General features: G+C 39.8%; 1 protein-coding gene and 2 non-coding genes across 4 annotated transcripts; 2 read left to right on the top strand and 1 right to left on the bottom strand.

Annotated features, from left to right (window-relative positions):
• Positions 1-1618: 1618 nt before the first annotated feature.
• hs6st2 (heparan sulfate 6-O-sulfotransferase 2) lies at positions 1619-6438 on the bottom strand. 2 transcript variants are annotated; one of them, XM_026143950.2, is made up of 2 exons: positions 5347-6438; positions 1619-3021 (listed from the first exon to the last, which is right to left on the bottom strand). In XM_026143950.2, exons 1-2 carry the CDS (start codon positions 5922-5924, stop codon positions 2193-2195), a joined length of 1407 nt encoding a protein of 468 aa, XP_025999735.2. In that variant the 5' UTR covers positions 5925-6438; the 3' UTR covers positions 1619-2192. The 2 variants fall into 2 exon arrangements, with proteins under 2 accessions (XP_025999735.2, XP_025999744.2); XM_026143959.2 differs by having other exon boundaries at positions 1619-3018.
• A 3860-nt stretch (positions 6439-10298) lies between these two features.
• Positions 10299-10371, top strand: trnaf-gaa (transfer RNA phenylalanine (anticodon GAA)). The gene has a single exon. It is a non-coding gene; the product is annotated as a tRNA-Phe (tRNA).
• A 1309-nt stretch (positions 10372-11680) lies between these two features.
• Positions 11681-11753, top strand: trnaf-gaa (transfer RNA phenylalanine (anticodon GAA)). Its single transcript has one exon. It is a non-coding gene; the product is annotated as a tRNA-Phe (tRNA).
• Positions 11754-13295: the final 1542 nt, after the last annotated feature.

Genomic DNA, 13295 nt, shown 5'->3' with positions numbered 1-13295 from the left:
ATATAGGTTTTGTTTTTAATATTTGGATGAAAAACCTTTACAGTCAAAGTCTGTCTGAAGTCTAGAACCCATGGACATCACCAGATGCTGTGTTCTGCCAGGCCTTGACTGCAGTCACCTTCAGTTGTTTTTCTGCATTCAGTTTTGTACTAAATAACTGAAAAGCTGCTCTGTTGGGTTGAGATCAGGTGACTGACTTGGCCTTTGAAGAATATCCCATTTGTTTGCCTCTTGGGTTGCTTTTGCTTTGGGTCATTATCCATTTGCACTGTGATCATTTTTGCAGCATTTAGCTGAGCCCTGAAGTACACTTCACAACTTAAAGCTGCTTCTATCAGCAGTCACATCATCAGTAAATATCATTGACAGGCTTTGACTAGCAGCCATACGTTCCCATACCATAATATCACCTCCACCATGTTTGACATGTGATATGCCACGCTTCAGATCGCAAGCTGTTTCTCCCCTTTTCCGTGTGTATATATATATATATATATATAAAAATCTTTTTTCTGAAGTGTGAAGGATCTTTTACATGTTTTTTCTTCTTGTGGCAAAGTCTAATCTGACCTTCCTGGATTTGATTGTTACTGGTAGTTTTCACCTTGCTGTAAATAATCTGTATTTACATTCTTGATTGTTGACCTTCACAATGATATGCCTCCTCGAGAGTGTTCTTGACTTTTTAGATGTTAGAGTTGTTTTTCTTAACTATAGAAATAACTTTAGTTTTCTTCTGTGGTCTTTTCAGGCTTTTTGGTGTCGCCGATCTGGTCAGTACATTCATTGTTTTTAACAATTCACCAGATTGTTTATTCAGTGACTCCTAAAGTTTATGCCATCTCTCTGATAGATTTATTTTGATGATGACCTCTCTCTCTTTGGGCCTCCTTTTTAAAAATATAAAGCTTTAAAGTATAAATTTAACACTTTGAATCGAGTTACATGCCTTGCCTGACCATGAAACTACTTATCAGAAGCCTCTGAAAATGGGGGGCTGTTTATAAAAACGACTGTGGTATAGTACAGAGGCTACCATAGCAATAGTGAAGTGATACCATGTTTTTAATACACTTTTAAAAAAGTGTGTTAAAATGTTAGTTCCTTAAAAATACCTAAAATGATTTGTTGTTTAGCCTAATTATCTGCAAGTGTGCTCATTTTGAGTTAAACTAGCATTCAAACAAGGTACACTGGAGTAATATACGCCTGCTTATCAGGATTTTAGATTCCTGTCAACAACCTTATACATTTCTAAAAGTTACTAGTATTAAATCAAAGAGTAGCCAATAACTTTTCACAATCTGGTAAACTCCAAATAATAATTTTCCATTTGCTGTGCTAAACATTTATTTAATATTTTATACACATCAAATTTTCCGAGGTGCTTTTAATGATGATCTTAATACTACCCAACCGAATTCAAGAAAAAGCTATTACCTCCGTGAGTATCAGGAAGTTGCTGTTTCATTAAGGTTGCTTCAGCGCTCCCTGCTGGTTTTTCAAAGGTCTGCACGTGCAACACAAAAGCGTGCACCCTTTTGTGTTGCATTTGCAGACAAAAGGATATCAGCGAGGAAAAAGGAGACATCTCCATTTGGGAAGAACAGAAGAGCAATTCAGCAGATGCAACAGCATTTGTTTTATATTAAAAACAAAAAGCAAAACAGACACATTCAGTAATTGTACAACTTTAGCAGCTAATGTTATACATTGAGGTATCTAAAAAAAACTCCATTCTCATTTTCTGTTACTAAAAAGACACTTGAGATCACAGGTACATTTCGAAATGTACACACCGCAGACCAGACAATGATTTGGCAAACATATAGATTATTAATCACAAGAAACAGTGTTTGTTTTCTTAAATAGAAAAACATATTAAAGTGTACCTTTGCAACAAAGAGGAATAAAACAACAATTTGTTGTTTTAGCTACATTATATTAGGAGTTCAGGTAGGTTCAATATGTAGTGTTGAAGGTTAAGTACCATCACTTAGACCGATATAGCTTGCCTTTCTGTGAGTCCATGTGGGAAAGAAATATAATCAATATAAATAATGTGTCGTTTAAGACTGTTCAATAGGACATCTGTGGAAGGTATATGCTAAAAATAACTTGGATATATGAAAACAGACAAGGCAGAAGTTGGCACACTTAGCATTAAGACACCCCACTGCTCGTACCCATCGCTACCACTGTTCCACATTGTCTAAATAGTCCTCTAAAGTGCTATTCTCATCCAGATCCCACCAGTCTGGGAGTGGCACTTCAGACGCCACGCTGTCCTCAGCAGGCTTTTCTCTCCGCCGCTCCTCGGTTACAACAGAGCGGCTGTTGGTGGAACGCGGCGTTTCTGTGGGCTTCAGCTGCCTCCCTTGGTTTGTTCTGAGCCCACCACGGAGCCGCCTCCTCTCCTGTTGTCGCCTCTCCCTGGCCTGCCTGCGCTCCTGCTGCCTCGCCAACTGGAAACGCTGCAGGAAAAGGTCGCGGGCGTACTCGTATAGCTCTACGTCCCATCGGTTCAGCTGGCGGATTCTGCGCTGCGTCTCTGGAGGTACCTCCACGCTGGAGGCGCGTGTGCCGTTGAGCTGCGTGAAGGGCGCGATGAACTCCAAGTTGAAGGTGCGCTCGAACAGGTACTGGGTCTTACGCTGGTACTCGGTCAGTCCAAAGAAGGCCATGCCCCGCAGGTTGCGTTTGGCGCTCTCCAAAAGCACTGCCCAGCGCTCCTCCTCGCTCATGGTGGAAACGTTGTAGCAGCCAACCAGGCTGAGGTCAGCCAGCATGCGGGTCTGCCGGTTGTTGGCTAGGTTGTAGGGACAGTCCATGAACTCCTGCAGGGAGCAGCCTGACCAGTCATCTCCTGAATAGCAGCTTGGCAGCTCTGACAGCGTTGGTGAACGTCCATCACACACGTGTAATGAGGCCTTCCACGTGGCGCCGCGCTGTACGTGACGCCACTCACTCAAGTAGCGTGATACAGGGTCTCTTAAGATGGTGATATAATAATAGTTCCTGCTGGAGAGAAACAGACACAATTAGATCAGTAATAAAGTTGTAACTAACAATGTTCTGATTTTTTATTTCATTTAGAGCTGAAGTATTTGATTTTACTTTCGTTCATACAGTTTTTCCTGGCTCACAGTGGGTTTGTATACAGTTTAATCAATGGGTGTGTGTTACCTTTACTGAAAGGAAGTCTGTGCATTTTCCTGCTGTTTTATGGCTATTATGATCTAAAGTTGAACACTGACAGTATCAGAGTTTTCCTTCAGTGGAAGGTCTAAACCCGTTTGGTTGGTGCCAAAAAACTTTATCAAAACAAAACAAAAAAACTGCTTCATAATGTTTGGAGAAGGTGAGATTGGTGAGCAGTAAAGAAGATGCTGATAAATGCAAGAAACCATCTTTAAACCTAAAGCGACCATTTATGACCCCGTTATATTTTACACAGGATACTTCTGTATTGTCTCTATGCGCTTCTATCATACCGGTGCTGTTTCCTTTATCAATGAGAGATATTTTAAAATGTTCTACTGTAATTTAGTTGTGGTTTTTAAACTTTCTTTGAGTTTTGGCATCACAGTCTCACCAGATCTTTTTGCCATACTTGGCTGGTTTATAGGGGATGAGTTACCTCAAACTCCACCTGCCTCTAAAGCTGCTAAATGTTCATTCACACAGGTCAGTACAAGGGATATATTCACAATACATATAAGATTTGAGTAGAAATGCAAACATTAGCCACTTTTCCCTAGAAAGCAGGAAGTTTGTCCATGGCGTGCCCGTCTGTTCTGTTTGTACTTCAGGATATTTCTGAATCTAAATCTATTAGTCTTGTTTCGCTGCAAAACATTACAACACAGGGATTAGAAGTGGAAAACTAAAATAAAATCAAAGCACATAATTGACCCCTGGCAACTTTCCATTATCCCTGCCACACCAGTGAATTAGTTCCTTTAAAAACAACTCATGCATCGCTTCTCAGTCACCTTGAAGTTGAAATGCATCATGCTCAGCAAACATACTGACCCGTCTTTCTGTTTTTTACATTTCCATGTACTGCAGCACCATGCACTTTGCATACCTGGAATGTACAAGCAATCATGGCTAAACATAGAACAATTACAACAAATTGCTGTGGCATTACAAAGGTTTTCCTGCATACATAATTAATTTTTTTAAGTGGTGTTTAATTTACTCAAACTTTAAATACACTTTTGTTGGGATTGTTGTAAAGCAAACTATGTTTTTGTGCGATAAACACTTTCCCAGAACTTTTGGACCAAGCAACTCCCACACCACTTGCCACAGAAATACTGTTAAATGCCAAAATGACCAGCTTTATTGTGCAATTGTACTTATATACATTTTGACAAATATGTTATCGTTTTGACTTATTTGTTTTTCGCCAAAAAGGAAAAATAAGACAAATTAATGTCATTGGATGGTCTGTTCAAAGCTAAAGTGGAGAGACTAAATGATAGAGTGGAAGAAGAAATTTTTATCTAAAAACATCCTTTTCAACTTGCCAGTAAACCCACAATTTTCCCTCTACAGCAATCATCCAGCCCCTTACTAACGAGGTCTTCCTCATCATTAATATGGTCATGAATATTTGCATATTAATAATCAAGGAACTGACCTCTCAGCCCATTGTTTATTCAGTGGACTAGGTTCAGTTATTGTGTAAATGTATTGTTTATAAGGTTGGGGAAACCTGCAGTAAAGTGAGACTGAAGGAGCCACTTGGATATGTGACAAAACATTTCTCCCAATGAAAACGCTACGTCCAGATGAAAAGAATCAACCTTTTGGGACAGTGTAAAAAATATCAGCTCTGTATTTACTTGGTACCATATCGATAAGAAGCTTTGCACTGTGCCACAGCACTAGCCTTCACCATATGTTGGAAAATCTCCCCCCAAAACCCATAAACCCATTTTGAATCAGAAAACCTTGCATTAGGAGTTTTTTTTCCTCTTGGATATTGACCATTTAGGATTACTTGTATAGTAATCTCACTATTATAGTGAATAAACAACTAGACTGTGCAATTGGTGGAAAAACTGGACTATAGTGAATGAATACGTTTTTTTCCTGCATACAATCACGAGCTCTGATTTAAAAAGTGTTAAAAAGTTTTTCCAACTATTTTTAAGTGTTGTTTAATTTACTCAAGCATAAAACAATCTTTTGTTTACAAAGCTGACAGGAAAATGCGCAATTATCTTAAATAAAGCAACAGACAAGCTTAATTACGAAGTGATTACCCCATTAAGACTGGGGGGAAACCTCTGATGAAAGGCACCAGACCCACTGAGCCCCCCTTTTTTTACCAACCTGGGCAGACTCCTCGGAGCCTCTCGGGAGTCCATGCGTGATGGGACACAGCTAGTCAGCTCAGTCCAGTCTGCGTGGAGGCCGCAGCTCCATCCGGTGGAGAAACGGGAGAAGAGCCAGGTTTCCTTTTTACCTGGACGGAAACAGGTACACTTCTTCTGACCTGCGTGACACTCGCAGGGTCTCTCTAGCTGGATATTTCTCACCAGATGTCGCCCAAAGGTCGTCCCCCCTGTCTTCTGAATGTGCAGAAACACTATGACATCGTCCCCTTTGATATTGAAGTCTACGACGCGATTTAAGTCTTCTTTGGTGAAGTTAAAACGAGGGACAAACCGGGCCATAGCGCCGTCTTCCGCAATGTACGGATCCTTCTGAAACCCGTCCGGGAGTTCGCTGTCCCCTACCCGGGTCCCAGTCGCTTTGCCGCTGTTAAACCAGGATCCCAGCCGGTGCAGCGCCTGGCACTCAGACCTGCTCGGGCACACATACTGGACCATAATTACGCCAAAGAGCATAACCATGAGCAGGACGATCAGAAGCCTATGGTGGCTGCTGCTGCTGGATTTCTCATCCATCTTCCAGGGACGGACAGCAGACCATCACTCTGGCAGTCTGGACTCCGGTCTCAGACGGGGGAGGATCTCGGGGAGCAGCGTGTGTGTGTCCGACGGATGAAGCCAAAACAACAACAATGAGTCTGTTAGGCAGCCAGAGAGTCAGGAAATCAAAGCACGACGAGCTCAGCGTTTCCCCGGAATATAAGCAACGCCCAGCGCGGCTCTCCGTTAAAGCCGCCGTGTGGTCCTTTCGTGAGTTTCCATCGGCCCCATAAAGCCAACAGTTCCCTGAACACAGCCCACCGCGTCCGGCGCGGCCATCGATTCTTGACCTTTCTACCCAGCAGCCTCCGCGCTCAGTGTGGCAAGAACAATTACGTCATCCAGCAACGTCCCAATCAAGAGCCACGACAGGGTCTGCGCCTCTTCCTGACCATGGAAAGCATTATGAGCACTGTTCCCTCTAAGCTGCGTGACACGGTCTACGCACAAAGAATTCCAACCTGAATTCAAATTAAAATATACACATAACAAGTCATTCTGTGCTGTTTTGCAGTGTGAGTCAGTGAGTGACCGGTGACTGGCGGCTCCAGCCAATGACAAGATTCACATTTGTATATCAGTTTTCAGTTTTATTTGTCATATGCAAGTTAGCACAGGGTCAACATTGCAATGAAATATGTTTGAGGAGCAGCAGTCACTCAGCAGCATGATACAGTAGAATAAAATAAAATAATAAAAAAATAGAAAAATAGTAAGGAGCAAAATATTAGAGAGACGTGGTAAAAGAGAAAAGATGACTAAATATATATGTATCTATAAATATAAATATATGTGCACTAGTGATTATAGTATAGATTAGAGTATCAAAGCGGAAGACACACTAATGACAACTCGTCCAACCACTGGAAATGTGAGTAGGGAAGTCGAAAAATTTAAAGTAAAGTTTAGGGTCTCAGTCAGATTTTTGCACAGCTAGTGTCATTTATTTACAATTTTAATTTGTGGATACTGATCAATAAATACTGTCACTACTTTATGAGTAGTAGAAATACAAATAATTGTGTCATTATCAGAGATGGGAATAACGGCCATTACTTTTTTCAGTAACTAGTAATCTAAATAATTACCATTTCAATCATTACAACGCTGTTTTATATTGTTATTATTGTATTACATTGTTGCTTTTTAATGCCATTTTTATATTGTTAAGCACTTTATATTTATATTGTTAAGCATGGCTGTTTGAAATGTGCTATATAAATAAATTTGACTTTGACCTTGTTACTAACAAGAAAATGTGGTGTGGACTCGTTACTATGTTTCAACGCACAGAACCTGTCTTCAGCTTGGAGCTAGGAGGAGGAGACAATAGCACATGTGCTGCTGATTAGCTGAGGAAGAATAAAGTAGTCATGACCAAATTAAGATGACATTGCAAAAAGATGTTATGTCAACCGAAGACAACTATTCCATTTTTGTCTGAAAGTGTGGACTTCAAACTATATACCAGTTTTTAAATTGTGTTGATTGGCCATGTAAAACCAGAGTTATGATTAAAAAAATATATGCCATGTTTATTCCTGAACTATCATTGTTTATATTTACTGCTGGAAGAAACTGTAAAAACTGTGTTTTCTAAGGAAAGCGCTTGAAAGCACTCTCCGCTTGTGAGCAAAGACAAAAACCAAAAAACCTCCACCCTTTCCTATTGGTGGAAAAATGTACCATGTTGACAAATCAACAAATGATATGGCAACATGGCATTTGGATGTTTAGGAAGAAGGGGACGTTGTAGGAGTGACTGCGGAGGGAGATGTGAGAGATTTGTGACGTTAAGCCTGTTTGAAGTCGAAGGTTAGTGTGTTGCATTGTGTAATTAGTGTGTTTTGTGTGTGTAAATAATTTGTGTGGCATCTTATTTGATACAGACTGTAGCAAATTGGTACAGTTCAAGTTATTTTTACTTCCAATAGTGTTAACATACTACACAGGTCACGAACAAGATTTTTTACAGTTTTCATTGTAAGTGGGATAAAGCACTTAATTAAAAGGATTCTAAAAGAAATGTAAATACTGTAATTCGATTATTTTAATAAACCATGTAACTCAGATGAATTCGATGCTGCTGTGACCAGAGTGCACATGTTTGCTGTTGCGCACAGTGGTCCAAGGGACCGCTCAGGGAAGTTTGTGTGTTTGCTCAGACACATGAAAAATTAGAGGGAACATTGGTTATGAGGTCAAAGAAAACTTAGAAAAAAGATTATTATTATTATTATTTATTTGCATTCTTATGTACATACAAATCTCTTGGGTGTTGCACAATGTAGGACTTAAAATAAATAAATTCCTTTTTTGTTTGCTTGTTTTTTGTTTTTGCTGATGTCTTTAAGTCAAAATTTCAGGTTAGCATCTCGAAATTTCAGCTTTATAACATGCCTGGTACAGAAAACAGATTGGTTTCTAATTTCACCTTTATGGTTTGTTTGCTTTTAAAATAAATAATAAAATAAGCAAACAAACTGAGAATTACAGTAGTAAAAATGACATTGTTATTTTAGAAAGTGGAGCAGCCAGTTCAATTTAAGGTTTAACAGATTTTATTGGCTCTTTAATCTAATGCTCTCCCAAGAAAAAAACACAACTGATGAACTGGTCCACATCACATGAACGTTAATTAGAACTGTGCTGTTTTTCATTTCCACAACTTCTGGATATATTTAAAGTTTCAAGGACATGACCATATTAAGGAAATCCTCTCTCACTGACATCATACAAAGGCAACTACAAAAAAACTGAAACGGAGCATTTACACATTTAGAGGTTTTGGGAAATGTTGTTGAAACTTGCAGAAACCTTTATAGAGGCATAAGTTGTTTACGTATGTAATTAAAGAAAGCTTGTCTTCTTATTTAACTACAGTGGGTTTTCTGGGAGGTGACCACAGAGTTATTAGGGTAGAGTATTTAAAAACAGATCACATTTTTCTTACATTTGCACAAGTAGAGGTAAACAACTTTTGAAGCAGATGTGCCTGTGCAAGTCAGACTTTTTCTTTTTGCAATTTAAAAGGAACCATTCAAAATGTGATCATGGTCTTTACCGTATAAAAGTGAATTAAGGTCACAGTTATTGCAAATCCACCAAGTTACTGCAAGTGATGCAAGTAAGGAGTTAGCCCACTGACTGTTTGTAGTCGGAGACACTATTATCACTGGTGTCTCATAGCCGAAATAGCTCAGCTGGGAGAGCGTCAAACTATAGATCTGAAGGTCTGTAGTTTAACCCTGGGTTTTAGTTGTTTTAAGTGGCATCACTGTCATTGATAAATTTAAGTTCTGATGCCAAACTCTATCCTCCAAAATGACAATGCTTTCACCCACAGACGCTGCTCACGTTTGGATTGTTCTGAGAGTATTGAACTGCTCTGCCATGCTTGTTCTGTTGGTGTTTAATAGGTTTGTGTTGGCTGTTTTCATCTTCCTTTAGCTCTCTGAGGACACGATAAATGTACCATAATTGGAGATCTATTAAATAACTTCAATGACTACATTTAAAATATATCAAGAAAGACAAAACAACTCACAAAATAAGCCATAAAACCACCACAAAAGTACTAAAACTAACAGTCAGTTCTTTCCATCTTTGCACTCTCCCCACCTTTACTGCACATCGGCACATAAATAAAACTGCAAAGTACTAATACATGAATATATTGCCTAATATAACTAATATATTGATGTCTTTATTTTCCTGGCACAAAGAGGGAAAAAAAACCCAAACAAATAAATCATCAAAATAATATCAGTGGTGTTCACTATCATGTCATTTTAAACAACGTTGGTATCAGGCTGCAGTTTATCAGTCAGTGCATTCCTGTCTGACAAACTGGTAAACACTGGTTTCAGTGTCCATTATGTTTGCTTCTATAGAACCACATGCTGCATGTGACTTGCTTCACCCTGTCATGTGACTCATTGATATCACCTCATGTAAGATGCCTGCTCATAATGACCTACGCCATTTTTGAATGGACAACTACCACTAGGGGTTAAATACCTGGGACTCTACACCTTTTTGGTTTTACAACTGAAGAAGCTTCTTGGATGAGAGGTGAAATGTCTTCAAGAAACTTCAACAAGTCCAATTGCTTTATTTATAACCTCCTTAGACTACCATCACCTCGATGACCAAGAACCCACACAGTCTGACACCAAACTTATATCCTCCAAGATGCTTGGCCCCATAGAGGCGTTTAAACTGAAGATAAAGAAGAAAGGTGATTGAAAGTGGCATGTTCTTGATGCCAGACATGCTGGTCTGACTGCTGTTTGAGTACCAGCTAATAATATTTAGCATCAGTGGCACCACCTTTCATTGCACAGCATAGCCGAAATAGCTCAGTTGGGAGAGCGTCAGACTAAAGCTCTGAAGGTCCCTGGTTCAATCCCGGGTTTTGGCAATTTTTTTGCTTTGATTGTCATCCAGATTTTAGATGAAATTCTGCAACCATCTGACACCAAACTCTGTCCTCCAACATGACAATGCTTTCCCCCACACAGGCTATTTAACTTCAAATGTTCAAGGTCATGCTTGTGCTGGTGATTTTTAAAAGTTTTTTTGTGGGCTAATATGACTGAAGTCAAACGAGACTGAAAAAGTCACTTGGATGAGTGACGAAACATTTCTCCCACTGAAAACACTACAGAGGAACAGAATCAACTTTTTGGGATGTCCTCACCTGAATCAAGAAATTTGAGACACTGAATCAAAGATGTCAGCCCAATATTTTTTAACCTTGTCACAAAAAACAAAACTATGGCTTAACTTATCTTTAGCTAGGGAGCATTTCAAACAGATAGGAGAGACCTCAGGGTATAGTTTATTTAACTTTTCTCTTGAGAAGTGTAGACGATATAGAGATTTGAATTAAGTTAAGCACTGTCTTGCATTTATGGATTCTCCAAACCTTCTTCCCATTGAATATTAGTGATTGTAATACCTAACTCCTCTTCCCATTTAGACTTGATAAAGAACAAGTTCACAGGGCTCATTGACATTAGACTCTGATAGATGCAAAAAATACATTTCTCACTAAAAGGTGAAAGTTGGAGACATTTATCAAGAAAGGAATTGTTAAGACTCTCAAAGCTCTGTACGTATTTACTGACATAGTCTCTTATCTGCTGGTGTCTGAAAGTCTCTCCCTGGTAGTTTGTATATCTCTTGTAACTACTTGATAATGGCAAAGACACCCTCCCAGTATAGATTACTGATTGTACAAAGTCCTACCTGTTTCCAAAGTCAAAATGTAGTGTCTAAAATAGATGGTTTAAAAGATGGATTGCCTGAAATGGGCATGATAGAGGATAAAGACTTCAAATTAAAGTGTAGTTTAATCTGCTCAACAATACATATGGTGCTGTGTATCACCACATTGCCGTCATACATAGACTTATCCGTGGGCAAGAGAGACACCGTTATAACTCCTATGCAATAAGGCTGACAAGCTTCCTGCTCCAGTTGCAACCATGTAGGGGGATTAACACTGTCAGCTAGCCGGTATGTCATGAATTTTATATGTGAAGCCCAGTAATAGAACAATATTTTATCTTTGTACAGCACTTTGGCCAACATTTTGTTGTTATTAAATGTGCTATATAAATAAAGTAAAGTGTATTTTATTGTCCCACACCAGCATGACTGATTGGCTTGGTTGATTGCAATCTTATCTCTGATTGGAGTGTGTGGCACTATGGGCGCAGATTGTGGCCGAAATAGCTCAGTTGGGAGAGCGTCAGACTGAAGATCTGAAGGTCCCTGGTTCAATCCCGGGTTTCGGCAATTGTTAATGTTTACGTGAACCCTCAAATACTCCTTAGCAATGTGAGATTCCCTTTAACCCACTTTATCAAGCTGGTACGTGAGTATGAGCAAACAGCACATAAGAAGGCTCGTCTAGCACAGCATGAAAAGACTAAGACCAGGCAACAAATGTACTTTGACCCACTTGTTGTGTGTTGGAAACATTGTGGATGGAAGTTTCTGCCTTTCTCAGTAATGCAAAGGCGCCAACATCCAACATTAGTATGGAGCAGAGGAAGGCACTCACATCGCTTGGTAATGACAACCATATTATCATTCTTCTGGCAGTTGAAGGTAGGTGCATGGTTTTGCTAAACCAGAAAGACTATCATGAGAAAATGATATCACTGCTCAGTGACGAAAATATTTATGAGCCCAGAAAGCGGTTACAGGAAGAGGGTTATAGATTGTCTGAAGTAGTTAGAAAAAAATACTACACTAGACCTACACCAAGTCTCCCAACTTAGCTATTTGGGCAGGGTACTACTATTATGCTCGTGTCACCTAATAGTACCTTAGTGGATTTGCAATAACCGTGACCTCAAGGTACTTTAATAAGGTAAAGACCTACAATATCAGAGAGAAACCCGACCATCAGATGATGCTTTATATGCAATCCCAGTATAAGGCTTTTCCAGTGTCCTCACTTTTCAACAGCTAGAAGTTTGTTTGTTCTTTTCTATGAATTCAGCTGCCTAAGGATTTCTGCCACACCTGTGTGGTGTTATATGCCAAGCAGTAATTTAGGGTCAACATAAAAGAAAGCATTGCCGAAACCCGGGATTGAACCAGGGACCTTCAGATCTTCAGTCTGACGCTCTCCCTACTGAGCTATTTCGGCTTTACACTGATAAAAGTAGTGCAAGTGACAGTGAGATTTCCATCAGTAATGGGGGACATTTAAAAGCTGATCTGTACCTTAAACCAATGCATACCGTTCATTATTTAAGGTTTGACTCTCAACATCCACTGGAGCACAAACTGGGTATCATCAGGACGCTAAAATATAGAGCGAACACCATCCCCACAGACACAGCGGCCAGGGAAGCAGAAGAACATCACATCAAGAAGGCCCTGAGCAAATGTGGTTATCCCAGCTGGACGTTTGTCAAAGCTGGGAAGGCACCTAGAAAATGCTCCAAGGGATCCAGGACAGAAGAAAGACAATTGCAGCCTGAGCGAAAACCTTTAGTGATCCTTTATGTGTCAGGAGAATCGGAAAAGGCAAGATGCATTTTCTCTAAACACTGCATCTCTGTGTGGCTTTCAAACCCCAAACCCCATGTTGTGCCAAAAATTGGTCCACCTCAACGATCAGGTCCCTCAGCACAAACAGATTAATATAGTGTTAAGTGCCAGGAGGATTTCTTTTATTTATACATCAGAGAAACCAAACAACCTCTGGTTACGCGTCTGGCACAACACAGAAGAGCTAACTCTTCAGGCCAGGACACCTATGGGCCAGTGGCCACTCTTTCAATGATGAGGATGTACACACTAACCCTAACCCCAAACCTGGAC

Source organism: Astatotilapia calliptera, chromosome 2 (assembly GCF_964374335.1).
Source record: "Astatotilapia calliptera chromosome 2, fAstCal68.1, whole genome shotgun sequence".
Classification (NCBI taxonomy): domain Eukaryota; kingdom Metazoa; phylum Chordata; class Actinopteri; order Cichliformes; family Cichlidae; genus Astatotilapia; species Astatotilapia calliptera.
This window is presented reverse-complemented; position numbering and strand designations above follow the sequence as displayed.